General features: G+C 42.9%; 1 protein-coding gene across 2 annotated transcripts in view; it reads left to right on the top strand.

The window, feature by feature from the left end:
- The window catches only part of VPS11 (VPS11 core subunit of CORVET and HOPS complexes), a 74,209-nt gene that overhangs the window by 15,715 nt on the left and 32,490 nt on the right, over positions 1-26,004 (top strand). For both annotated transcript variants that reach the window (XM_082273786.1, XM_082273785.1), the window contains 6 exons: positions 4,502-4,734; positions 4,920-5,127; positions 8,118-8,269; positions 14,051-14,237; positions 14,467-14,610; positions 16,534-16,698. In XM_082273786.1, coding sequence (XP_082129912.1) covers positions 4,502-4,734; positions 4,920-5,127; positions 8,118-8,269; positions 14,051-14,237; positions 14,467-14,610; positions 16,534-16,698 — 1,089 coding nt within the window. The remainder of the gene's footprint in view (positions 1-4,501; positions 4,735-4,919; positions 5,128-8,117; positions 8,270-14,050; positions 14,238-14,466; positions 14,611-16,533; positions 16,699-26,004) is intronic.

Here is a 26,004-nt window from a genome sequence, read left to right as displayed (position 1 = left end):
TCTCACCCCCAGATCCATCCACTAGTGAGGATGATTCCTCCATGGTTTCAGCAGCGAATGAAAAAGCGCTGGTAGACGCACTTATTATTGCAGTGCGTGAGACTTTAAAAATGGAGGATGTGGCTGGTGTTGCCAAGGACGTGGCTGTGTCATTTGGTACGCGTAAGTTACCTCACACTCTAAAGGTGTTTCCTTATGTGCCTTATTTTGATAGGTTTACCTATAAGGAATGGGAACAACCAAAGTTACCCTTTGTGGTCCCCAAATGTTTTGCTGTATGTTACCCTTCTGAGAAATTGCTTTTAAAAAAGTGAACTAGTCCACCCGTGGTGGACCCTCCTGTTTCCAGGTTGAATAAAGCAACCAGTATCCCAGATCCCAGTAGAGGAATCCCTGTTCTGGCTGACAGGAAAGCGGAGGCTGTGGCGCGCAGCATGTTTACTATGGCTGGTTTGGCATTGCAGCCAGTCTTCGCCTCGGCCCTTAACTTAATGGGCCAAGCTTTTGCGCCAAGGCCTGGGGGTGAGCAGGTTCCCGTTGCTTATGTTGATTTAGTGGACCAGTTGGTCCATGGGCTGCACTTTTTTGTGATGCAGCTTTGGATACAGCTCCTGTGCTGTCCAATCTTTCTCTTTCAGCGTGGTGATTTGGCGCGTGCTGTAGCTTAAGAATTGATCAGCAGACCAAGCCTCTAAGAAAGCTCTCATTGATCTGCCCTTTCAAGACGATTGCCTGTTCGGGGTTACTCTGGATAGCATCATTAAGGGTCTCACGGTGGGGGTGGGGGGGGGGGGGAGTACCTTCCTGCCACAGTCAAGGAAAGGAAAGAAGCCTCGCTGCAGATAGGGGCCCCCCTCCTCAGCCCATAGAAAATTATTTTGTGCTTCCCGGGACTGAGAATAAGAAATAGATCCTTTACGACTTCTCCAGGAGGTTTCAAGAAACCTTGGTCTGGTAAGCCCAGAGCTAGCTTCTCCGGACCCGCAGACAAGACCCCTTCAGCATTAAGGTCTGCCCTCACCCATAACTGGGGTGGGGGGACATCTTCGCTGGTTTCTGGCCTCCGTGGATCTCTTTCGTGAGCATCAAGGAGGTCCGGGAAATGTTTCTTTTGGGGGTCCCCAGAAAGGGGGGCTAACTTCCTCCTTTTTCTGATTTTTTTTTTTTTTTTTTTTTTTTTTTTTAGGTCCAAGAGTCCACTTGTGCAGATATAATTCCTACAATAGTTCGGGTTATGTCCGAACTACCGAAGGTCCCCCCTATCCCTGTCCAGGAAATTGAATTACCTAGGTCCTATTTTAATTCTGACCAGGGTGGTCCTTCCTCTGGACTATCTTCAGGAACCACAGGCCATGATTCATCGGCTGCTGTCACACAGACAGTTCTGTCTTGTGACTTGCATACAGTTTCTGAGTCTAGTAGTATCCACTTTCAAGACAGTTCTGTTTGCACAGTCCTATGTGCAGCTCCTTTAGCAGGTTCGGCTCCACAGTAGGATACCAAAGTTCGTGGTGAGGTCACGGGTTCCTCTGGCTGACGCCGCAAGTATCCTAAGGGCATGGTAAGGCCAGTATCATCCTCGACTCAGGCTTCTTCTGGGCTTTCTGCGAGGAATCCAATCATTCTCATGGTTGTCAATTTCCCTTGGGGGCTTCCTCTTAGAGAAGACCAGTTGTCCCAAGGGCTGATCTAACATCCTGCTTTACAGCCGATTGTTTTATTGGCTTAGCAATTGAATTGTCAGGTACTGAGGGATAGAGGTTTGTTTGGATCCGTAATCCCTACTACCTAAAGAAGTCATCTTCCAGTAAGATATACCATCGTATGTGGAAAGCATACATTTCTTGGTGTGAGTCGATTGGCGCTCATCCTTGATGCTTTTCTCTAGCTCGGATCTTAGCCTTTCTCTATTGGGACGTTAAGCAGAAGTTGGCCTTGAGTACAATCAAGGGCTAGGTGTCTGCCTTGGCAATCATCTTTCAGCGACCCCCTAGCCACACATTAATTCATACCTTCATTCAGGGGGTTCGACATGTGTAGGTCTCTTTTGCCGCCATGGGATTTAAACTTGGTGCTCTCATTTCTCCAGAAACCTCCATTTGAGAATATTCGGGAGATTCCTTTGCCTACGTTGTCCCAAAAGGTGGCATTCTTGGAGGCTTTTACATTGGCCCGCAGGATATCTGAGTTGGCTACATTATCCTGTTGCAGACCCCATTTAGTGGTCAATAGAGATAATGTGGTCCTTTGTCCCTGTTCGTCATTCCTGCCCAAAGTTGTCTCTGACTTCCATTTAAATGAGGACATTGTGTTGCCTTCCTTGTGTGTAGCTGGCTAATCCCAAAGAATTTGCCTTGCATACCTTGGATGTGGTTTGTGCGATTTGGGTGTATCTGGCAGCTATGGAGTCCTTTCAGAGTTCAGACTTGTTTTTTGTGGTTACGGACGGACCATGGAAAGGGCTGGCCGCTTCATTGGCTACCATCTCCAGGTGGATTACACAGATGGTGACTCAGGCCTATTCTATTAAAAGTCAGGTTCCTCCTTTCCCTTTCACTGGGCATTCTACTCGGGCGCTGGGTACTTCTTGGGCCTTCAGGCATCAATATCGTAAGTTTGCAAGGCGGCCATTTGGTTGTTGGTGCATACCTTCACAAAATTCTAGATACTTTGGGATCTGCGGATTCTTCTTTTGACCGCAACATTTTGCAGGCTGCTGTTTAAGAGGGGCTGTTCCCTCTTGAGGGGTGTTTTTCTTTACATTTTTATTTTTCAGATGGGGCTCCTGTGTCCTGGTTAGGGCTCTTCTGTTTAGCCTTGGGTTATTTTCCCCACCCCCCCCATTTTTCTTTTGGCACTGCTTTTGGACGTCCCAGTAGTTATGATTTATGGAGCACTGTGTCTGTCAATGAATGAAAACAAAAATGGGATTTTTGTACTAACCGTAAAATCCATTTTTCTGAGTTCATTGACGGACACAGCACCCTCCCCTCTGAGTTTTGAGGCTTTTAATACTGCTTGCTACCAAACTGATTAAATAGAGCAGAGAGGGGGGTTATATACCAGCTGTGGACAGCCCATGGGCGTAGCCAAGTGTTTTTTTGTTCTGCCTAGTCCTACTCCTGGAGGAAGCAATATAACCCAGTAGTTATTTTTGGAGCGCTGTGTCCTTCGATGAACTGGGAGAGATTTCACGATAAGTACAAAAATCCCATCTTTTTGTACTTTACTTGAATTTACTATCGCTTTAGGGATACTTAAATTCTTTGACTGACTTTGTTAATAGAAAATATGTTCTCCAACTGGCAGAAATATGTATTTTGGTGACCAGAGAAGTGTGTTTTCATCATGTTAATAATGCTGCGAGTGTCTGGTTCCTTTGCTTTCTTTTTTTTGTCAATTCAGGGACAAGGCTAGGGAGCATAGCGAGTCAAAGCTGTGGAACTTAAACAGGGTATTCCCATCTTGCAGAGGTGCCCCATAACTTTTTCTTTTTTTTTGTTACGTTTGTGTTGTAAATAGTTGTAAGAAAATGGATCATATCCCAAAACACACTGTGCAGACATGCTCAGATGGAAATAATCTTTCCCTAACTTGCCATTATATTTGTTCTCAGCTAATGAAATTCAAGTTATTCACGTGGTTATAAACTGTTAACATTTAGTTTTTTATACCTTTAATGCATTCTCTGCATTAAGGTAAATAATGTTTAGGCAGTAGTAGTTGCCCCCCCCCCCCTAATACCTACCTGAGTCCTCACTCAATCCAGGGTTTTGCGTTGTGTGTAGCAGCTCTTTTGCTTCTCCCCGCTCTCATAGGCTTTTATCAGTCAAATCCTGTGATGAGGGAGTGGGGGAGGGGTGGGACCAAACCACACATGCTGTTTCTAGCATGACTTGTGAGTTAGCCCACAGGTGTGCCAATATAGCAACCAGCTTGCTTTGGGGGCACATAAAGAAGAGGAGCCAGGAGCATCGGCAGGGGCTTTACAATCACTTTAACTCAATCATTTCCCTGGATAAATATAATGCATGAATTGGAGCCATTATAAAGGTGTATTTCTTCACTCCTGAGTCATATCCAGCCATCAGATTATTTATGCATGTTTGTTTATGGTCTAAGCTTTAGGTTGTATGATGCCTGTGTGGCTACTTGTACATTTTGGCAGCTTCTTAAAAATTCTGTAATTGTGATTGAATACACCTCCCTGCCACACTGGCTTGTTGAATCATGACAAATAACAGTGCTCACTCAGTTCAGCATCACACTTGTCACCATTTTTGGCAGGCTCCCAAATCTGCTGTGGTCACCACAGTAAAACTGATGTTCAGCTGCTTGCTGGAGGATGCACACATCTACATTCTACAAATTAAAGGGGAAAACTATCGTTTTGGTCACTGTGCTCTAAAAAAACTTCTTCACAATTTTATCAGAGTTTAGTTCTACTATATTTCTTGTGGAACCATTCTAATTTTTTTCACCTATTTTTCTACTGTTTCAGGCATATGAGTTGACACCTAAGGATTATCCATTCACAGAACTAGATTCTCATGGCTGTGGGCTGCGTTGCTCAGCCTTGTCTGATCCATCCCAAGACATGCAATTTGTGGTGGCTGGTAATGAATGTGTATATTTATACCAACCGGACGAGAGAGGGCCCTGCTTTGCTTTTGAAGGACAGAAATTGATTGTACATTGGTATCGGGGCTATCTGATCATTGTAACAAGAGAGAGGTCAGCAGTTTAAATTTATTTCTTATGGTTCCTGCCAACCTAAGGATTTTTTTTTTTGTATTTATTTATTTTTTGTTAATAAAGTTTTTTTTTTTTCATCCCATCTATGAGATACTTTTGAAGTACGTTATTGTTGCTATTGTGTATTTTGCTTTTGTTTTCTCTCACGTGTGCTTTACTTCCAGATCAGACTTCGCTGCACGGTCAGGAGATAGCCTTGCACCTGACAGACAGACATTGACAATTTATGATTTGGGAAACAAGCTTATTGCATACAGCTGCACACTGGCTGAGGTGGTTGATGTTTTGGCTGAATGGGGCTCTCTTTATGTTCTGACTCGTGATGGCCTTCTGCATGCTTTCCATGAGAAAGACACACAGACTAAACTAGAGGTAACTATCTTTTCAATTTACTTCAGTGGAAGACCTATTGGTTTGGTCTATTTGTTTTTACATGTTTACAAAATTAAATCTTTTTTTTTTTTTTTACAATTAAAGGATAACTCCACTTACGTGGGGGAAAAAATGGCATATAAAAAATATAGCATATACAATTACTACACAAGTCATATTGTAATATAATTTTTTTGAAAATGAACTTCATTTTCAATCTGCAGCAATGTAATTTTCTGTAAAATGCACTATGGCAGACTGGAGGTGTTCTGTACACCAGAAATTTAATTTTCTGCTTGTGTGATTGGCTTACTGATTTTCCCAGAAGTCTGATTTTTTGGCATCCCTTGCAAAAAATATATACATTTTGGTGGAATTCTCCAAAAGGGAAAATTTTGAGTAAGATACAATTTATTATAGGCATTAAGAGGCTGACCAAATAGTTTACTAAACCGTTTAAGACACAGGAATTCACATACCATGGACTATATGCTGCTACATACAGGTGATTGGGCAAACAAACTTTGCTGAGTCCACCCCTAAGTGTCCTCGCATAACTCAACCAACTCTGTGAGGCTCCAGTTTTTTGCTAGTGTTCTTGGGTGATGGACGCCTTCTCCCCTTCTGAGAAGTTTTTCCTACTATCTTTTCATCAAATTTAATGCACCAGAATTCACTATCAAGTGCAAACTGCTTACTGCCTTCAGGCCTCATTTAGAAGTTTACAGATTGACACTTAAGTACATCTTAGGAACCATATTTGGACCCTAAAGTCACAGGGCGGGCTTATAGTGATTGCTGTGGCACTGAATTCTGTGTTTGGCACTCACACAAAGGTAGTTGGCATTAGAGTGCTATACAAGTCCAGGGTCGTAGTCAATCCCCCTGATAACCAGACCCACAAAAACCCTCTGAAGGGGTATGCCCACAGTGATGGGCAAAGTCTGGACCCTGAAGGGGATAAGTGATGTAAACAAGGTAAGACAAGGTAACTTTCCCTGTATTCCTTAAAATACCAGTTCCTGGGCGAAATGTCTTGATGGCCTGTAGTGTACACTACATCCTTATTCTTCAAGATATACCACAATTCTATGCACAGAAGCAGTTCATGGGGGCATATGTAAAGTGACTGACACTCTTAGTATTTTTCCCTATTTGTATTTTTTCACAATTTAGCCTACAATGCAAGCGGTTTGTTTGCTTACTGCCAGTTGCCCAACTCCTGAAAGAAAACCGCCATTGAAACTGTTAGCATCTGCGTTACCTTGACTCCTTCATACCAGACAAACACCCTCCTAATTCATGTTCATTCAGTGAGTACCCCGCTGGAGAATACCCTTATTTGGCAGTGGAGGATTGGCTTGGGAGCAGGATAACACAGGACAGACAAGTGATGAGTCTACTACAGGCCCAGAGGAAACTTCAGGTTTCTTTCAAGTTACCAGTGGTATCCTTGCTCTAGCTAAAGTCTAACTCCGATCCAATCCCATAACTAAAGCTCCCTTACAGGTGCACTGCATGCACCCTGTTTGACTAAGACTGCTTTTTGTGCATGCCATTTTTGAGAGCGAGCTTCCTTGGCAAGTCCTTTTGATATGTTAAGGCAGCTGCCGATGGGAGAGGTTTCAGACCCCACTATCAAAAATCAGACTTCACTCTTCATTCTTTATCCTCTGCTGTGCAGATCTCATTTTTTCCCCCTTGTAAACGCAATCATCTACTGTGCAGCCTTCCTGTCGTGGCAAACCTTCCCTCTCTCTAAGCTGACTGAAGCTGCCAAAAAAAAACTCATGCCAATATGTCAAAGGACTCTTATGGAGACAATACGGTAGTCTGCAGACCCTTATCCTAACTTGAAAAAGATGTAAAAAAAATCTTCTCTTTAGGTTTTCCTGGAGATTTAAACCTCAACCTGAAAACCGAGGCTTATCACTTACTTTCATTGTAAGCCTTAAATCACTACCTCCACTAAGCCTGCCCCTCTTCTTGGCAGTTCTGTGTTATATATTGTTGGTCACCCCTCAGTTTATTGCTTGGGAACTTCCTATGGTCTATGATTACAAGTTCTGTACTGCACATTAGGAGAAAGGGATTTTTTTACTTACCTGAAAATTCCTTATCTTGGAGTACAGGACTCAGACCCCTACCCTTTGTTTTCTGTGATCACTCTTTATTGCGTCCAAAAAAAACAGGAGTTGGTGGGGTTTTATGAGCATGCAGTAGGGTTTTATTTGCCAGTGGTCAATCACCTGAAAGTAGCCTGTATAAAATCTGTGGTTTATACATTCATGAGTCATGGAGAGCCATTGGCTCCTGCTGCGGTCAATCAAATCCTGGGAGGAAGGAGCAGGGGGCGGGGCCAAGCCATGCTGTGTGTGTCTATGGACACATGCAGCCCGGCTCAGGAGTGAACCCGCATGTGTGCTCCCATAGCAAGTGGCTTTTTATCGGGGGCACACACAAGAAGAGGAGCAGAGAGCGCTGACGGGTGACGGCAGAGGAGGTATGCGGCTGCTCTATGCAGTACTATTGCACAAATCAATTAAGTATACACCTCTTAAATTAAAAAAAAAAGTGACTTTCCAATCAATTTAAGTAAAAAAAAAATGCTATTTTTCCCACTGCAATTGCGGCAATATGATGTGTATTTGCATGTGCCTAAAGCCTGTTATAACCTCCATGGTTAAAGGAAGGTTCTAATTAGAGCAGATACAGTATATCTTCGGCATGCTCAGAAAAGAACTCTACCCTAGGACAATAAATTGCAAATGGGATTTGCGATAGATTTGAGATAGTGGGATAAAAAGTTAATTCTTTAGTAAAACATAAAATATTTAATATAGAAAGGGAAAAAAAGAAACCATAGAGGAGAAAACAAGGAGAGACATTAGAACATTTACAAAATGTAAAGATTAATGGAAGGGTCAAGGATGAGGTTGAAAAACTCATCTATGCTATTCTTTTATTTATTTTTTTTGTACCTCCCACAGATGCTGTTTAAGAAAAACCTGTATGTAATGGCCATTTCTCTGGCAAAAAGTCAGCACCTGGACAGTGATGGATTGTCTGAGATCTTTCGTCAGTATGGAGATCATCTGTATAGTAAAGGAGATCATGATGGGGCTATCCAACAATATATCCGGTACGTCCATTCTGAAATGTCAGTCCATTCAAAACATGCATTTCATATCAGGGTACATGCCAGGTTTATTCATACTTTTGTAAAGCAGAAAAAGTATGCAGCTAATGTTACTAAATATAAATAGCAGCCAGCATATTTCAGTAGATATATAGTCCCCACCAAAAATGACAAAAATGCAGTGCTTTTATGACAATTATTCATTTATCATCTTATACTGTAACTGGTACAGTTCAAATTTCTTATAATACAATTTCTGTGTTTATTTACCACTATTTTCCTAAGATGATAAGCACTCACCAGTATCTCCATTTTTACTTTCCATTAATGAAAAACAAAATTCTTAATCTGCTGCTCAACAAAGTTGTTGTGGCAGCCTTTCACCATTGTGTGTCAGAAATTGTGCCTCTGTGTCTCTAAAGCATGATGGGCCAGGTGCTTCAGGCAGATAGATGGACGTGGTGCGCACTAGCTTGATGCTACCACTTCCAGAATCATCTTCTCAAAGTCACTGAATTTGGGTCCTGGCAAGGAACTGTTTTTTTATCTCCGAATTCATTTGCTCAGCAGTACCCCATGGAGAAGGAATTCTACAAGAGATGGAGTTCTCTGGCCATTGATTTGGCCATTTCCCTCTTGAATGAGAACCCGATGTTGTGGTCTTTAAAGACACCTTGGTTAAGAGGTTAGAGATCTCCCTAAAGAGTCCTCTCTTGTAGGAGTGTGTTTGCAGCCTGCGGTGGCTACAGTAAGAAATTTCCAAGCCCTCAACGTGTGGGCAAAGCGCACATATCATTCCAGAGAAATGGACCCAGGGGATCCTGCTATCTAACTGTTCCTAGAGGATGTGTTGAATGGATGTTTGTGGATGCCTTAAAACACATAAGGAGTCTTAACAGCTTCTATGCCTACCTGTTTCACTCCAGAGCGCTTCAGCTCAGTATCCTGTCGGTATGGGACTAATGTCCAGAGTCCTTGGACCTGCCAAAGCATCTGACTCCCAAGATCTGGTCTGCTCTGGAATTGTGGATATCCACACAGATGCTGGATACCAGAAGATTCTTTCTTCCAATGAATTGGAAGGTCTTAACAATAAATGCCAGTCTGTTGGACTGTGGAGGTGTTCTGGAAAAGCTCTCAATTCAGGGAATATGGTTGTCAGAGGATTGGAAGCTGACTATCAACACCCTGAAACTTTGTGCGATTTTGGCTGTCTACTTTACTTTAGGGGTCTCCTTGTCAGAGTGCAGTCTGAAAATACCATAGCTATGAGCTAAATCAACCATAAAGACATGGAAAAAGAGAGATCCCCAAGTGGGACTTTTTAGGCAGTCAAAAAATGAATGGTATTATAGTAAAAACGTATTTTCATTAACAAAAGGGTAAAATCATGATGGACATTTTAAAAACAATATGGAAAACCATCTGTATGAATGCAGGTATATCACCGGTTCAGAGGGTGAGCAACAGGGGATTCAACCCAATGTTTTCACTATTAACATGTTTCGGAAAAATTCCTTCTTCAGGGAATAAGTCTGAACACCGTATTCTAATAATTGCTCGGTATACATACACAATAATAAACGAGGATGTTGGATTCCAAATGCCTGTTTCACTCAGGGTGCAGCACAGGTAAAGGCCCTTAACTTGAAGTTGGCTGAATGTGGATCAAATAGGTAAAAAGGTTTGTATACTCTATACAGAGCAAAATAATTCCAAAATAGATTCAAAGAAGAAATGTCTCCCAGATCCCGGCCATAGCAACTGCCCTCAAGGATCACCGAAAGATCAATCGGTCCTGTCCAGAGTAGTATAGACACAAAGAGTGTCTGTTTTGGAGATGGACCAGACTTCTATAAAGGCCTTGACTGATCTTCCTTTTCAAGGAGATCGCCTGTTTGGAGTTACCCTGGATGACATCATTAAAGGTCTCACAGGGGGGGGAAGACTTCTTTTCTTCCACAGGCTACTAAGGGCAAGGAACCTTGTCGTAGATGTGGGCCTTCCTTCTCGGCTCATAAGAAGTTTTTTCGACCCTCAGGGTTGACTGACAAGGGCTCAAAGCCTTTCAGGGCCTCCTCTGGAGGATACAAACGAACCTGGTCTGGCAAGCCAAGAGCCCTAGTGCAAGACAAGTGGGTCCACAAAGTCATTTGGTCCAGCTACAAGATCGAGTTTCGCTCTTGTCCCTTGGCAAGGTTCTTTCCTTCCATCGCTTGTCCTCGGGCCGCTTGCAGGGCCTGTTTGGGGGCGGTACAAGACCTATTACTGCAAGGGTTCCGACTCAGGAACGTTTTCAGGGGTTTTACACAAACCTGTTCACAGTTCCCAGGAAGAAAGACAAAGTGCGTCCAATCCTGGACCTCAAGGCGCTAAACTGCTTTATGCGGGTGCAGAAGTTCAGAATGGAGTCCATTCGAACCGTGGTAGCATCCCTGCATCAGGGGGATTTCCTCACCTCTATCGACATCAAGGATGCCTACCTTCACATTCCAATATGTGCCAGTCACCAGCGTTTTCTCTGCTTTGCTGTGGGAGAGAAGCATTATCAGTTTGTGGCATTTCCCTTTGGTCTCGCCTTCTCCTCGGGCCTTCACAAAAGTTTTAGCCCCGGTACTAGCCTTGTTATGCCGACAGGGGATCGCAGTACTGGGCTACTTGGATGATCTTCTGCGAGCAGAGTCTCCTTCTGCTCTGGTGTAAAACCTGGAGATCACAATGCGAACTCTGCAGGAGTTCGGCTGGATTCTGAATTTTCAGAAATCTGCTCTGGTTCCGTCCACAAAGCTTGGACTATCTGAGCCTAAATCTGGACTCTGCCTTAGCCAGAGTGCTCCTTCCTCTGGACAAATTACAGAAATTGCATGTGAGTGCTGGGCCTGATGGTGTCTACCTTCGATGTGGTTGCACAGTTCCATGTGAGGTCCCTGCAAAAAGGGAGATTTTGACCAAATAGGCGCAGTCTCTGGACAATAAGTTCCGGCTAAGTTGGGGAATGAAGGAGTCCCTGATATGGTGGCTTCGTTCTCTGGCGCTTCGGCTGAGCAAATCCTTTCTCCCCTTGTATTGGACAGTGATCACCACATATGCCAGCCTGTCTGGCTGGGGAGGCGTCCTCAGCAAACATTCTGCTCAGGGGATCTGGATGCTTGAGTCCAGGCTACCGATTAATGTCTTGGAACCCCAAGCGATCAGACGGTTTCTGGACCATTGGACAGATCGTCTTCAGCCTTGTCCAGTGCGCATTAATTTGGACAATGCCACGGCCGTGGCTTATGTCAATCACCAAGGGGGCATAAGAAGTGTCCTGGCAGCCTTGGAGGTAGCCAGCATTCTAAGGTGGGCAGAATGGTTTGTTCCATTAGGGGTTTCATCAACTGTGTCTCCGGTGGGGCACCCCCTGGTGGATCTGTTGGCAGTGCAGAGGTTTGTGGCTCGGTCAAGGGATTCTCTGGGGGACGCCACAGATGCGCTGGTGGCCACGTGGGGTCAGTATCGTCTAATTTACGCCTTCCCTCCTCTCAAGCTTCTGCTAAGACTTCTCCGCAGGATCGAAGCTCCGTTGTCACCTTGGGATCTCAATTTGGTGCTTTTGGTTCTCCAGAAGCCTCCCTTTGAGAATCTTCAGGAGATTCCCCTGCTTACGCTGTCTCAGAATGTGGCCTTTTTTGTTGGCTATCACCTCTGCACGCAGGGTGTCGGAACTGGCGGCGTTATCCTGTCGTTCACCTTAACTGGTGATTTACAGGGATAAGGTTGTTCTTCTCCCCTGTCCGTCGTTCCTTCCAAAGGTTTTCTCTGGTTTTCATTTGAATGAAGAAATTGTGTTGCCTTCCCTGTGTCCCAGGCCTAAACATCCAAAGGAAATTGCCTTGCATACCTTGTATGTGGTCTGGGCAATTAGGGTGTACCTGGCAGCTATATTTCAGGAAGTCACTCTCTGTGCTCACGGATGGACCTCGTAAAGGGTTTTCCGCTTCCTCTGCAACCATTTTCAGATGGATCAGACAGATAGTTATTCAGACCTATTCTATCAGGGGTCAGGTTCCTCCTTTCCCTGTCAAGGCGCACTCTACTAGGGTGCTTGGTGCCTCCTTTGGGTTTTCCGTCATCAGGCCTCAGTGAAGCAGGGTTGCAAGGCGGCACCCTGGTCGTTGGTGCACACTTTTACAAAGTTCTATAAAGTGGATGTGTTGGCATCTGCCGATGCTTCTTTTGGCCGCAAGGTTTTGCAGGCTGCTATTTAAGAGGACCTGATCCTCTTTGAGGGTGTATTGTTTTTTTTCAGGTGGGCTCCAGTTTGTTTGGGTGAGCTCCTGTTTACCTGGTTGGCTATAGTTTAGCCTTGGGAATTTCTTTTTTGCTGATCCCACCTCTCATGTTTTACTTTGTGACGTCCCAATGGTTAAGAATATCAGGAGCTGTGTCCGTCAATGAATGAAAGAGAAAATGGAATTTTTTACTTACCGTAAAATCCATTTCTCTGATGTTCATTGACGGACACAGCACCCACCCCTCTATGGAGTTGTAATTCTGCTGACACTGCTTGTAACTAAACTGAGTGCCTAATAGCAGAGAGAGGGAGTATACCCCCTGGAACTGCCCATGGGTATAGCCAGACATTTTTTTTTGCCTAGTGTCCTACTCCTGTAAGGGGCATTATTACTCAATGGTTAAGAATATCAGGAGCTGTGTCTGTCAATGAACATCAGAGAAATGGATTTTGCGGTAAGTCCAAAATAAAATTTTTTTCCAGTCTGGCGTGAAAATGTCTGGCTTTAAGTACTATCAAGGGGTAGATGTTTTCTGCCCCCTTGGTCTATATGGGTCTTGCTTGTTTTGCAGACTTCTACTCCTTTTGAGCCTTTCCAAGAAATCCACTTGTCGCTCTTAATGCGCAAGGTTTTTTTTTTTGGTTTTCACTACTGCGGCTTACATGGTCTCTTCGCTGCTCTATCCTGCAAGGAACCCTTCCTGGTTGTTCACCAGGATAAATTGCTTTTGAGTCCTCAGCCCTTCTTCTTTCTTTCTTTTTTTCTTCTCCGCCTTTTTTTTTTCTTTTTTACTTCAGGTGGTTACTTTATCCCACCTGAATTGGAACACTGTCTTGCCATCTTTTTGTCCTAATCCTAAGGAGAAGGTGCTGCACACTTTGGAAGCTGTTACCTGTAAAAATTCCTTGTCTTGGAGTATATCACAGGACACAGGGATCCACCCTCTTTGTGCTCTTTATTGCTCACTACAAAACTGAGGCTTCGCTGAGCTGGTAGGGTGGTTGGTTGTTTTTTTTTTTTTTTTGGCCATTGTCTGTTCACTTTAAGGCATAGACTCAAGCATCATTTATTATCATTGAGCCATACAGCTGTCAGATATAGGTGGAAATCCTTCATCGCAAAGCTACCCCACTCAAACCTATTTGTCATATGGACACCCGGTTTCCCTTTTCTCTCTAAATTAAGCTTACTGTATGAACTGGTATGTGACAGGAAGTTGACAATAAATCACATCATACAGTGCACAGAGGAACCTAAGTCCTGCTTGCCAGCAGCTTACCCATCAGACAATACAGGTGAGAGTTGGGGAGCTTATGGGGGGGGAACGTTTGGTCACCAAGGCAGTCTTCATGGTGAGCTGGTTTCTAAAATGTGCATCATTGCTTTGCAGAATGCTTGTTTATTGAAAGGAAGATAGCTCTTGTCTTGCAAGCTTTATATATATTTTTTCTTGCTTTATTATTATTCTTCATCTTATCTATTCAGTTGCTTCATTCCCTTTCTTTTACAGTACAATTGGAAAATTAGAGCCTTCATATGTTATCCGAAAATTTCTAGATGCCCAGAGGATACATAATTTGACAGCGTACCTTCAGGCTCTGCATTTACAATCTCTAGCCAATGCAGACCACACCACTCTCCTACTAAACTGCTACACAAAGCTAAAGGACAGCGCTCATCTGGAGGAGTTCATTAAAGTGAGCACAGCAACTTTCTTTGATTCTTTAGTTTCTACTTGACTAATGATTCCTTCAAACCATGCAGTTTTTTCAGGATAAATGTTTTTAATATGTTTTGTTCATTTATTAAAATTGTATCAGTTGTATGAGCATCATTTTCTTTTTGATCATAATAGATACTTTTTTCGTTTATTTATTTATTTTTTTTTTTTTGTTACTCCACAACTTTTGCTTATTTTTTCCTCAGGCAAGCGTTGATGAGGTACATTTTGATGTAGAAATAGCTATCAAGGTTCTTCGGCAAGCTGGTTACCATTCACATGCCATGTATTTGGCAGAGAAGCATGCCCATCATGAATGGTACTTAAAAATACAGCTAGAAGATATTAAGGTAAGTGGTTTTCTTCCATGTCTGACTATACTCTGCCTAGATATTATGTAAATCAGCCTTTTTCAACCACGGTGCTCAGGCAAAATTGCAACACAACTGTATACAAGCCGGCGGGTGGATGAAGCCTGCCTTTTATTTACACAAAGCCACAGGTTTTCCTTGTGCATCATCGCAACCTTCCAGCCACTGGTGTCCTAACAACCAATGGCATCAGTTGCTAAGGAGGATATTAGGTGCCTGCACAGCATCCTTGTTTGAACCTCCCCTGCCCCTCTGAGCAGCGGGGTAACATTAGCTGGAATAAGGGAGAAAATCATTCCTGTGCTAGTTAATACCAGTGTGCAATGGTGTATTTGCTCTGGAAGAATAAATACCTCTCATGTTGGGTGTCCTACATGTGTGGCTTGGGATTGTGCCCACTTTTTAAAGGGTGTCTTGGTTGGAAAAAGGTTGAGACACACTGACGTAAATATATCATTTTCTATATTAGATCTTAAAGTTTACCTGTGTCCAGAACATGCACGTTAAAATATTTGCGTATTCTGAGCAAGCAGTAGAATCGCCTTTAAAACAAGCTTTCACTCTCATCTTTAGCTCTCGGCATTGTGGAAAAATGTAATCTTCAAAATTTGCAGAGGTCAGAGATCAGTAGTATGTAACACAGAGTTTTGGGGTTCAGAGTTCAAAGATCAGTGGTAAGTAACCCAGAGTTTAGTATTTTAACAAAGTGTGCAGGAGTCAGGAGTAAAGAATGCAGAGTTCAGGGTACAGGATTAGGTAATGCAGGGTTCTTGGGCCAAGATTAGGTAGTCCAGAGTTCAGGGGTGAAAAAGTTCCATATAGTGTAACAATACATGTCGGGGTGTGTGTGTGTGTGTGTGTGTGTGTGTGTGTGTGTGTACGTGTTTACCTGATGTATGGCTCCTCCCACTCACCTAATCAAGCTCAATGATCAGTAGTTGATGAGGTTGGACTGTGATTGGAAGGCCAGGCAAACAGGGCCCCCACAGTAAGCAAGAACAGTGATCTTCACCCATTTGCAGTAATAAACTCAGAAGCTGCCTCCAAAACACTTTTTGAGGTCACCTTGGCACTTCCTGGCAATATCCCTGGTGGAAATGCATTGGCAAAATGGAGTAGTGGCTTTACATGTTTGATTCATTTGCATTTACTGCTGCCGGAATCACTATCGGGTACATTTGTTTCCCATGGACAGACCTAGCAAACAGGGAGGAATGGTAATCTTCTCTTTGTATAATCCTTAGTTTAAAGCAGTCTTCAACCCAAAAGCAAACATTTATTATTTTACAGTTTTTACAATTTCTTAGATGTGATGTCTGCACAATTTTTTCTTTTTAGGCTTGCTTTCTTCTATTTCTTCCTGGTGATCCAGCCAGTAAGTCTGTTTTTTTTTTCAAAAGAACAAAGCTCTCCATTGGAATAGATCAGCTTACAGGGATGGGACAAAACCATTTAACACAGGCAGGGGTGGCTTACAATGATCAGCTTTTATTAGGAAAAACCTTTATCCCAAAAGGGGAAAAAACTGTGCTGTAACTGATTACAAAGTGTGAGAGGGAGTTTGATTCAATTTCCTAGTGTATCTATATCTGCTGGTACATGTAACCCCCCTCCCCCCCCCCCTCCAGACTCACAGTGCTGCTTTCTGCTGTGCCTCCTGTGCTCATTCATCCAGAAGGGGGCACTCTAATACAGGAGATGTGTTACTGACCAGGTAAAAAAAGAGGGGGGGGGGGAAGCTTTAAAAAAATTAATTCAGCCACCACATCTAATGATTTTTTGGTTTTGGGTTTATGCCCATTTTTCTACAGGAAGTTGTAAATTACCAGGTCAAGCAAGAGGATTGTTTTCAGAAATGTATATCTGATACATATTTTCCAAACTATTTTGTGTTTGTTACAGAATTTCCAAGAAGCTTTAAGATACATTGGACGCCTTCCCTTCCCTCAAATAGAAAGCAATATGAAATGCTACGGAAAGATACTTATGTATCATGTGCCCAATGAGACAACACAGCTGTTGAAAGACTTGTGTACCAATTTCGCTCAGCATGAGGGAGGAAAGAAGGTGAGTGACAGCTGCTAAAAGTAAAAGTGCTGAGGAAATTTGCATTAAAGGAAACCATTTATTTACCAAGACTGCTATCATCCCATTTACCTATCACCTTAACAGCTGACCATTTCTTATCCTCTTCAGCTCTGCGTCTTTCCTGATCACAGCTGGGGATTTTAATTCATTATATAGGCAAAAACGCTGATTTTAAACTGGTGTGTGAAAAATGAAGAAAAAAAAGTTCCAGAGGGGAAATTGTCCAGAGGTCACATTGGATGAATGCCATTGCATATTGATATCCATTTTCATTTTTGGACAGCTGGTGGCCCTCTAGGCTCTTTTTTTTTTTTTTTTTTTTTCCTTTTTTCAATTTCTTTTTTTTTACTGTTTACAGAATTCAGTAGCTTAAACTAAAATTTTTACGCACTGTAAATGAGCAAGAGCAGAATCTCATCCCCCTATATCGTATAGCTCTCCCTCAGAGTAGCCTATTATGGGAATTTTCTAAGATTGGAGCAACCAGAATCAGAGGCAGTTGTGTATAGCATCCAGTGTCTAGCTTTCATTTTCAAAACGTAACTGAGAAAGCTGAAATTAGAAGCTAGGGAGGAAGTATTTAACCTTCTAATGGTGCTAATGCCTGCAGCCTGAAATCATGTTAACCTCTGACTTTGTATCCTTTGGGTGTTGCTGGGCCACTGTTAAGTTTTTTTTTTTTTGTGGTAATGCAAGATTTTATGATCCATATCACCCATTTATGTGTGGATTATGATCAGAGGCCACAAAGTTTGCTCCTGCCCCCTCTTTTCAGTAGAATTCACATTTGATTTGTCTTATTGGTTTCTTTGCAGTCATCATAGGTGTGCACAGCCTATTGCATTAGGGTGTGCACCCCAAAGTTTAAATACACGTGCATGTGTGTGCCTACATGTATATGGCCCCGGGACATTACTCTTCCTGCTGGCACAGTGAAATATAAGTGCGTAGGCACTTCTCTTATGGCAGAGCAAGTCAGAGGGAGATCTTTCCTATCTCCTCACTGGCAAACAGAGCGATAATGCTAATGTGGCCTAGGTGATTAGGGTGTGCCCAGGCACACCCAGCACACCCTGTGCGCACGCCTATGGCAGTCATCAACTGCAGAGGCTGATTCTGAGCCTTTGCAGTCCTTCACTGATGAGTTTGCTATCACACTCAATGGAGACAGTTTGGCTGTTATTGATGCAGTGTGTGACACTCTGAAATTGTAGAATCAGTCTGTTAGTATATATGTACAGTGCCTTGCGAAAGTATTCGGCCCCCTTCGACCTTTTACCACATTTCAGGCTTCAAACATAGCGATATAAAGTTGTATTTTTTTGTGAAGAATCAATAACAAGTGGGACACAATCATGAAGTGGAACAAAATTTATTGGATATTTCAAACTTTGTTAACAAATAAAAAAACTGAAAAATTGGGCGTGCAAAAGTCTTTGTTTAATTGCACCTGCACTGTGATAGTCTCAGAGGTCCGTTTAAAGCGCAGAGAGCATCATGAAGAACAAGGAACACACCAGGCAGGTCTGAGATACTGTTGTGGAGAAGTTTAAAGCTGGATTTGGATACAAAAAGATTTCCCAAGCTTTAAACATCCCAAGGAGCACTGTGCAAGCGATAATATTGAAATGGAAGGAGTATCGGACCACTGCAAATCTACGAAGACCTGGCCGTCCCTCTAAACTTTCAGCTCATACAAGGAGAAGACTGATCAGAGATGCAGCCAAGAGGCCCATGATCACTCTGGATGAACTGCAGAGATCTACATCTGAGGTGGGAGACTCTGTCCATTTGGACAACAATCAGTCGTATACTGCACAAATCTGGCCTTTATGGAAGAGTGGCAAGAAGAAAGCCATTTCTTAAAGATATCCATAAAAAGTGTCGTTTAAAGTTTGCCACAAGCCACCTGGGAGACACACCAAACATGTGGAAGAAGGTGTTCTGGTCAGATGAAACCAAAATCGAACTTTTTGGCAGCAATGCAAAACATTATGTTTGGCGTAAAAAGCAACACAGCTCATCACCCTGAACACACCATCCCCACTGTCAAACATGGTGGTGGCAGCATCATGGTTTGGGCCTGCTTTTCTTCAGCAGGGACAGGGAAGATGGTTAAAATTGATGGGAAGATGGATGGAGCCAAATACAGGACCATTCTGGAAGAAAACCTGATGGAGTCTGCAAAAGACCTGAGACTGGGACGGAGATTTGTCTTCCAACAAGACAATGATCCAAAACCTAAAGCAAAATCTACAATGGAATGGTTCACAAATAAACATATCCAGGTGTTCGAATGGCCAAGTCAAAGTCCAGACCTGAATCCAATCAAGAATCTGTGGAAAGAACTGAAAACTGCTGTTCACAAACGCTCTCCATCCAACCTCACTGAGCTTGAGCTGTTTTGCAAGGAGGAATGGGCAAAAATTTCAGTCTCTCGATGTGCAAAACTGATAGAGACATACCCCAAGCGACTTACAGCTGTAATCGCAGCAAAAGGTGGCGCTACAAAGTATTAACTTAAGGGGGCTGAATAATTTTGCACGCCCAATTTTTCAGTTTTTTATTTGTTAAAGTTTGAAATATCCAATAGATTTCGTTCCACTTCATGATTGTGTCCCGCTTGTTGATTCTTCACAAAAAATTACAGTTTTATATCTTTAAGTTTGAAGCCTGAAATGTGGCAAAAGGTCGAAAAGTTCAAGGGGGCTGAATACTTTCGCAAGGCACTGTATCTTTTTCTAAAGCGACATTCTGACAAGCTGTTTGCTCCCCCTAAGAGGAGGGGTCCTTTTTATCTTAGTCTTGCTGTGACCCTACTTTGTCAGTTCATGTCTGACTGGTCAAACGTGTGCAGCTTTATATTCTGATGCACCTGCTCCAGGACTGGCTGCAACCTGATGTGCTGATTCTTATTAAATTTGTAGAGCGGTCACTCTGGACCACTTTGTGTGTGGTCTTGTAATAATTTGCGAACCTCAATCAGGCTCAAAATAGATTTCTGCTACTGGGTCTGATTAGATAGGTAATTAGAGTGCATGCACGAGGATATCACACACTGACACACATTGTTCAGGTAAATGATACTTCCTGTTTATTCCTAATGTACAGCGTGTTAAATAGTTAGTAGGCGGTGTCATATGTTAGTACGTCATAAGCATAATATTAGCATAATACTGATTATTTGCAGCTTTCTGATTAGTCCTGTCCATTATAAGGTAGTCCCCTTCCAGTTTATGAATGTTATCTTCTCTTGAAGGCACTGTGCCAAGGCTCCATCTTTCTTCAGACATTCCATTGTCGGTGGTGGGGGTATCTAGTAACGGCCATTTTGAGTAAGGAAGACAGAAAAATATGTACATGTAAAGAAAAATACACATAGAAAAATAGACATTTTGCTTAACCACTTTACCACCGGAGGATTTTGCTGTCTTACTTCCAGGCCACTTTTTGCGATTCGGCACTGTGCGACTTTAACTGACAATTGCGCGTTCGTGTGACGCTGTACCCAACCTAAATTTACATCCTTTTTTTCCCACAAACAGAGCTTTCTTTTGGTGGTATTTGATCACCTGTGCCATTTTTACTTTTTGCGCTATAAACAAAAAAGTGCGTTTATTTTGAAAAAATAACAATATTTTTAACATTTTCCCCCCCCCAAAAAATGTAAAAATCAAAATGTTTTTACATTTTTGGCCAATTTGTTTTCTGCTACCGATGTTTGGTAAAAACAAATCACAATAAGCGTATTTTGATTGGTTTGCGCAAAAGTTATTGCGTTTACTAACTAAGGGAAAGATTTTTGTCATTTTTGGTGTTTTTTTTTTTTTTAAACGAGTAATGGCGGCGATCTACGATTTTTTTTTTTTTTTTTTTTGCGGTACTGCGACATTGCGGCAGACAGATCGGACCCTTGACTGACATTTTTGACACTTTTGGGGGTACCAGTGACATTTCTATAGTAATCAGTGCTATAAATATGCACTGTTACTGTAAAAATGACACTGGCAGGGAAGGGGTTAATTTTATTGGAGAGGGAGGGGTTAATGTATGCCTGGTGCTTACTAACGTGTGTAGGGGGAGGTGACTGAGTGACAAAGGGACAGATCGCATGTTCAGCTATGCTGAACACTGCAATCTGTCACTCCTTGTCACTTAGGAGATCCGCCCGCTCTGTTTACACAAGCGGGCGGATCTCCAAACTCGATTCCTCGACGATCGGGGAAGAGCAGCTGCGATCGCCGCCGCTCCTCCCCTGGCCCGACTCCCGCTTTGACTGAAAACAGCGGGAGCGCGCCTCCAGTGGCGCGCGAGCGCCGCCTACAGGGGGGGGGGGGGGGAGTCCAGCGAAGTAGGTCTACGTCGCTGGACGGAATCGAGCCACTTTGCCGCAGTACGGTCAACGTGGCCGGTCGGCAAGTGGTTAATTCACAAGTGTTCATCACATTCCTTCACAGTCCCCCCTAAAATGGCTATATTTCTTCTGTCCCTCATACTAAAGTGCCTACTCACCTGGCCCATACTCCTCCGCAACTTTTTTAGGGCTGTACATAGAGAAGAGCAGTAACTAGTTCACTGCAAAAAAGTGAGTAACATATGAAATAAGTTACAAAAGTGCGCTAATATAAAACAAGAGAACAAAAATGTCCGTATGTGTGAAATCAAAATGGATCAACAGTTTGAAATAAAGTCTTTTTCATCCAGAAGAAAGTATTCCCAAAGAGATATTTCAGGAAAACCAACTGATGAATGATGGGTGTTGAGGAGTGAGTGATAAGGGGTGGGTGAATTAACCTCTTCCCAACAAACAATCCATAAACATGACTTGGAACAAAAAATAAAATTTTGTAATGACACCCGGTGATGTGCGTGGACTCTTACCAAATTTGAGAGAGGTTGGAGCGTATACTGTGATACCAGGGAATCCAATTGGTCAGCCAGATGGAATGGGATCTCAAATGGAATGGATGGATCATCAACTTCCCGGTTTGGGGGATCTATAGGCTTTTTTGCTGATATGAACTGAGGCCAATTGTCTTCTCCGCCTCTAAAAGGCCTCCTTCATCGAAGCGAAGAACTTCAATAACATTGTCAGACTGGATGAAAGCTTGCCATCATGCACTTTTAGAGGTCCTGGGGTGAGATTTCAGTGGATGTCCCTCACTCTTTTCTGTTCTTCTGCCGCTGTCTCAGCTGACGGCCGGAGGGGGCAGTACTGGCAACTAATCGCTTAACTTGATTTGAAACTTTTGACTTTGCGCCAATTTTCAAAACTCAGACCAGGGGTGACCAGAGCTGACCAGAGGTTCCCCTCCTGCAATAGAGGATGCCCCCCAAATATCTCTTAAATACTATAATCAGATAAAAAGTTAATCTAAGTTAAAATTTTGGCTCAGTGCCAATAGGGTTCAATTGTCACACTAATTACGGTAACCCTTTCTGTCCAAAAATAAATTCCATAACTATTACAGGAACAAAGATATTCACAGTTGAACCCCCCCCCCCCCCCCTGGCAAGTAGCCAATTTTCAAAATTTTGCACCAGAGCTCCCTTTTACATAGGGACCCATTTACAAAATCTAATTTCTCATTATCTATAATTCTATAAAAAAAAAATAACCTCAAAACATCCTGCCGACTACGGCAAACTGTTTTGCCTAATAAAAACTGTTTTTTATTCACTATCACTCTTCCCAGAGGTTCCTATGCTTTATACACAAATGTATAAATGGCAAAACTCCAAAAATTCCATTAAAAAAATAAATAAATAAATGCATATGTGTGGGAATGCTGGGACCCATAGTCCTACAAGCTCCATGCAAGGAGTGACCCCCCCCCCCCCGCTTTCTCACGAGAAAAATATGCCAGCTGCAAGCGGGGGAGTTTTACCTGATAACAACGCAACAGCGCAAGTCTCAGAAGGGACACACAGAAGAGAAGGGGGGGGGGGGGGGAGTTGGATTGAAAAAAGAAAAAAAAAAACTTAAAACGTAACCCCTTCCTCTTTCTGTCTCTCTGTTGCTCATAGCAACCTGAAACCTGACTGGATCTATCTGTGTAACCATGTACGTTTCATTTCACAACACACACAGAACAAAACATAACTCCTGTCGTCTCTCTTGTCATGTGACCTCAACAGCTGAGCTAAACCCTCAGGGGATCCTTCAATCAGTCAACCCCCCGAGTAACCCATCCCGAAGGATGTATGTTGTAAGGTCCATCTTTTCAAGGGCAGACAGCGCACTTGAAAACCCAGGCACTCTTACAACTGTTGTATCAGCCTATTGAGACACACTTCAAGCAAAACTACAGACACTGAAGACATTACTCCTGCCTCCCCTAGTGTTGGGTATCCACCTGCAGCTGAGCTTAACCCTCAGGGAGTCCTTCAATCAGTCAACCCCCCGAGTAACCCCTCCCGAAGGACGTACGTTGCGAATATCCATCTTATTAAAGGGCAAACCGCTCACTTGGGGACACACAAATGCAACCTTCCAGCCTGCAGAGTCCCATCCACTCAGGGTGGCAGACACTGAACAAACAATGTACAGCCAGCAGAAATCTTATGGCAGGTTAATGCAAAACAGCCCCGGGTGAGGAATAAAAGATTACCCACCTCTGAAACGTCCTTGCAAAAGCACTAAATATCCGCGATTAAGAGAAGACAGAAAAAAGTCATACAGTGGTAAGGTAAAAGTACCTACCCTACACTTAGCAATGCGCAAGTCCCTCTTGGTCTGTCTCATCCAGTTGCCAAACCTCCTACGCGGCTTTTCGTCAGACAAACATCTGAGGGTCCCACGTTTGGGCGCCATTTGTAATAATTTGCGAACCTCAATCAGGCTCAAAATAGATTTCTGCTACTGGGTCTAATTAAATAGGTAATTAGAGTGCATGCACGAGGATATCACACACTGACACACATTGTTCAGGTAAATTATACTTCCTGTTTATTCCTAATGTACAGCGTGTTAAATAGTTAGTAGGCGGTGTCATATGTTAGTACGTCATAAGCATAATAATAGCATAATACTGATTATTTGCAGCTTTCTGATTAGTCATGTCCATTATAAGGTAGTCCCCTTCCAGTTTATGAATGTTATCTTCTCTTGAAGGCACTGTGCCAAGGCTCCATCTTTCTTCAGACATTCCATTGTCGGTGGTGGGGGTATCTAGTAACGGCCATTTTGAGTAAGGAAGATAGAAAAAAGATATGTACATGTACAGAAAAATACACATAGAAAAATAGACATTTTGCTTAATTCACAAGTGTTCATCACATTCCTTCACAGTCTGTACAAGGAACTGTACTGCTGGGCGACCCAGGCTGAACCCAGAGTCCCTGGATGAGATGGCCACTGTGGTAGAACAATATAGCTACACTTTAGGGGCGCTTTTACCATGAAGAGAGATGCTCTGGAGCAAGAAAGCTCCCTTTTGGCCCCAAAGTATCAGCAGATGACTGCTGTAGGTCCCCTTTGGGGGGTGTAAAACCACCTCAAAAAGCACCATACCACTGAACTTTCTTGAAAACTGGCGGGCGAATAAAAACACTGCAAGATTAGTTGCTAAACTTGCTGCCAACTGGGTCATCTGGTGGCCCTGTGTCCTAAGAGGGTCAATGTGATTGACCATGACTTGGTCTACCATGCAATCATGTATGCTTATCAGCCTGTACTGCTTTAATTATAAATCCTTAGAGTGTGGTGCGGGTTAATGGACAAGAAGTTCATATGGGGAAATTAAAATAGTTTATATAGGAGTGTAAAATACAATTCATATACAATCTGGTATTCAAACACAGATCTCAATAGAAGTATCTTTCATATTTCCGGTAAGAATTTAAGACATGGAGTATGTACAACTAAAGGGGGTAATAAAAATGGATTATGACCAGATTAGATTCTCAGTGTCGGATGCAATTTCTATACAGTATAGTATGTAGCAATAATCTGCGTAAATCTTGATAAGAGGAGGAGAAACAGGAGACTGTTGAGGTTGGCTCCACTGGTAGTGTTTGCAGGATTGGCCATAGCAGCTGGGGCAGATATGCGGTTCCCCCATATTGCTGTGAATCACGACCTCTTGTCCAGAGTCACCAAGGAGTGTGACGAAGTGGTTTAACAACTAGTGATACCCCAGCCTTTTAGGTGCAGATGTTACATGTGGCTTATTCTTATGTGCTTTGGGGTCATGTTGAGGGGGCTAAGAGGAGTGGGTTTTGCAATATTTTTGCTGTCCCAGTGTGTACTGGGACATCAAGGACTACTGAGTCCTGCTCAGCCTCTCAAGTAACTGCCTCAACACCCCATTTCAAGAGTCCACTGATACAGCTTTTCAGTTATTGAGGTAGCCATTGATCTGGTGACCGCTTAGTTTAATCAGCTAGTGGACACTAATACATTTCAGTAGTCCTTGACTAGGTCATCCAATATCCGTAAGTGGTTCCTTTTAAGAAATATCAAATCCAAGATAAGATGAGTTGTTTGAAATGTTCATGAGAACAGGATTGCCATTAGTACCCCTAACCAATCAAGGGACCCCATTTATGTCTTAAGGTTATGAAGAATCTCTGAAAATTGCTTAAATTAAGCAGGTGTGCACATCTGTGTATTATCCCCAAACTTATTATATTGAATTTACCATATGGGAGGTTCCCTAGGCATCCATAGGGTTATTACCTTTTAAGTTGGTTTAAAGATAACAGCTCCATAAATTTTTGGATGTGGTTAAAGAGACATGGGAGCAAGAATCTACGTCCTATAGAAGCATAGTGGAGCCAACTGTAAAAATGCAGGGCTGAATAGTATTCATAATGCCCATAGTAGGAGAGCGTTTGTGGACTGTGCAAGAGGCAAAAAACTGACAGTACAACCGGTCCCCCAGGGTCAGAGCGTTTAACCTGGTGATAGAATTCTTGTATTGGTACCAACTGTTGAGAACAAGTTCCTGTTGAAATGGTTGGAACCCCCTGGAGATAGTTGAAAAGGTAGGTAGGGTCTACCAGCCATGAAGAGAAAGTCCTACCAAGTGTATCATGTTATTCTGATTAAGCCCTTGGAGGAAAGAGGGGCCTTGACAGTGGGCAGAAAAGCGCAAGAACAGCCTGACACCTAGATTAAAAATTTAAAGAGACTCCCTAGAAGGGGCCCCTCTGTTTTGGGTACATGGTAGGCATAGGCACCATCGAGCCCCCAGCTAAATTAAAAGGAAGCCTTTCCTGTCACAAAAAAACAGATATGGTCATTCCTTGGGGTTGTGGGATTTTGCAGAATTTGTTTCCCGA

This window comes from Pelophylax lessonae, assembly GCF_965119305.1.
Source record: "Pelophylax lessonae genome assembly, chromosome: 12".
NCBI lineage: Eukaryota > Metazoa > Chordata > Amphibia > Anura > Ranidae > Pelophylax > Pelophylax lessonae.
Note: the sequence above shows the minus strand (reverse complement) of the source record. Positions and strands in the feature narration are given on the sequence as shown.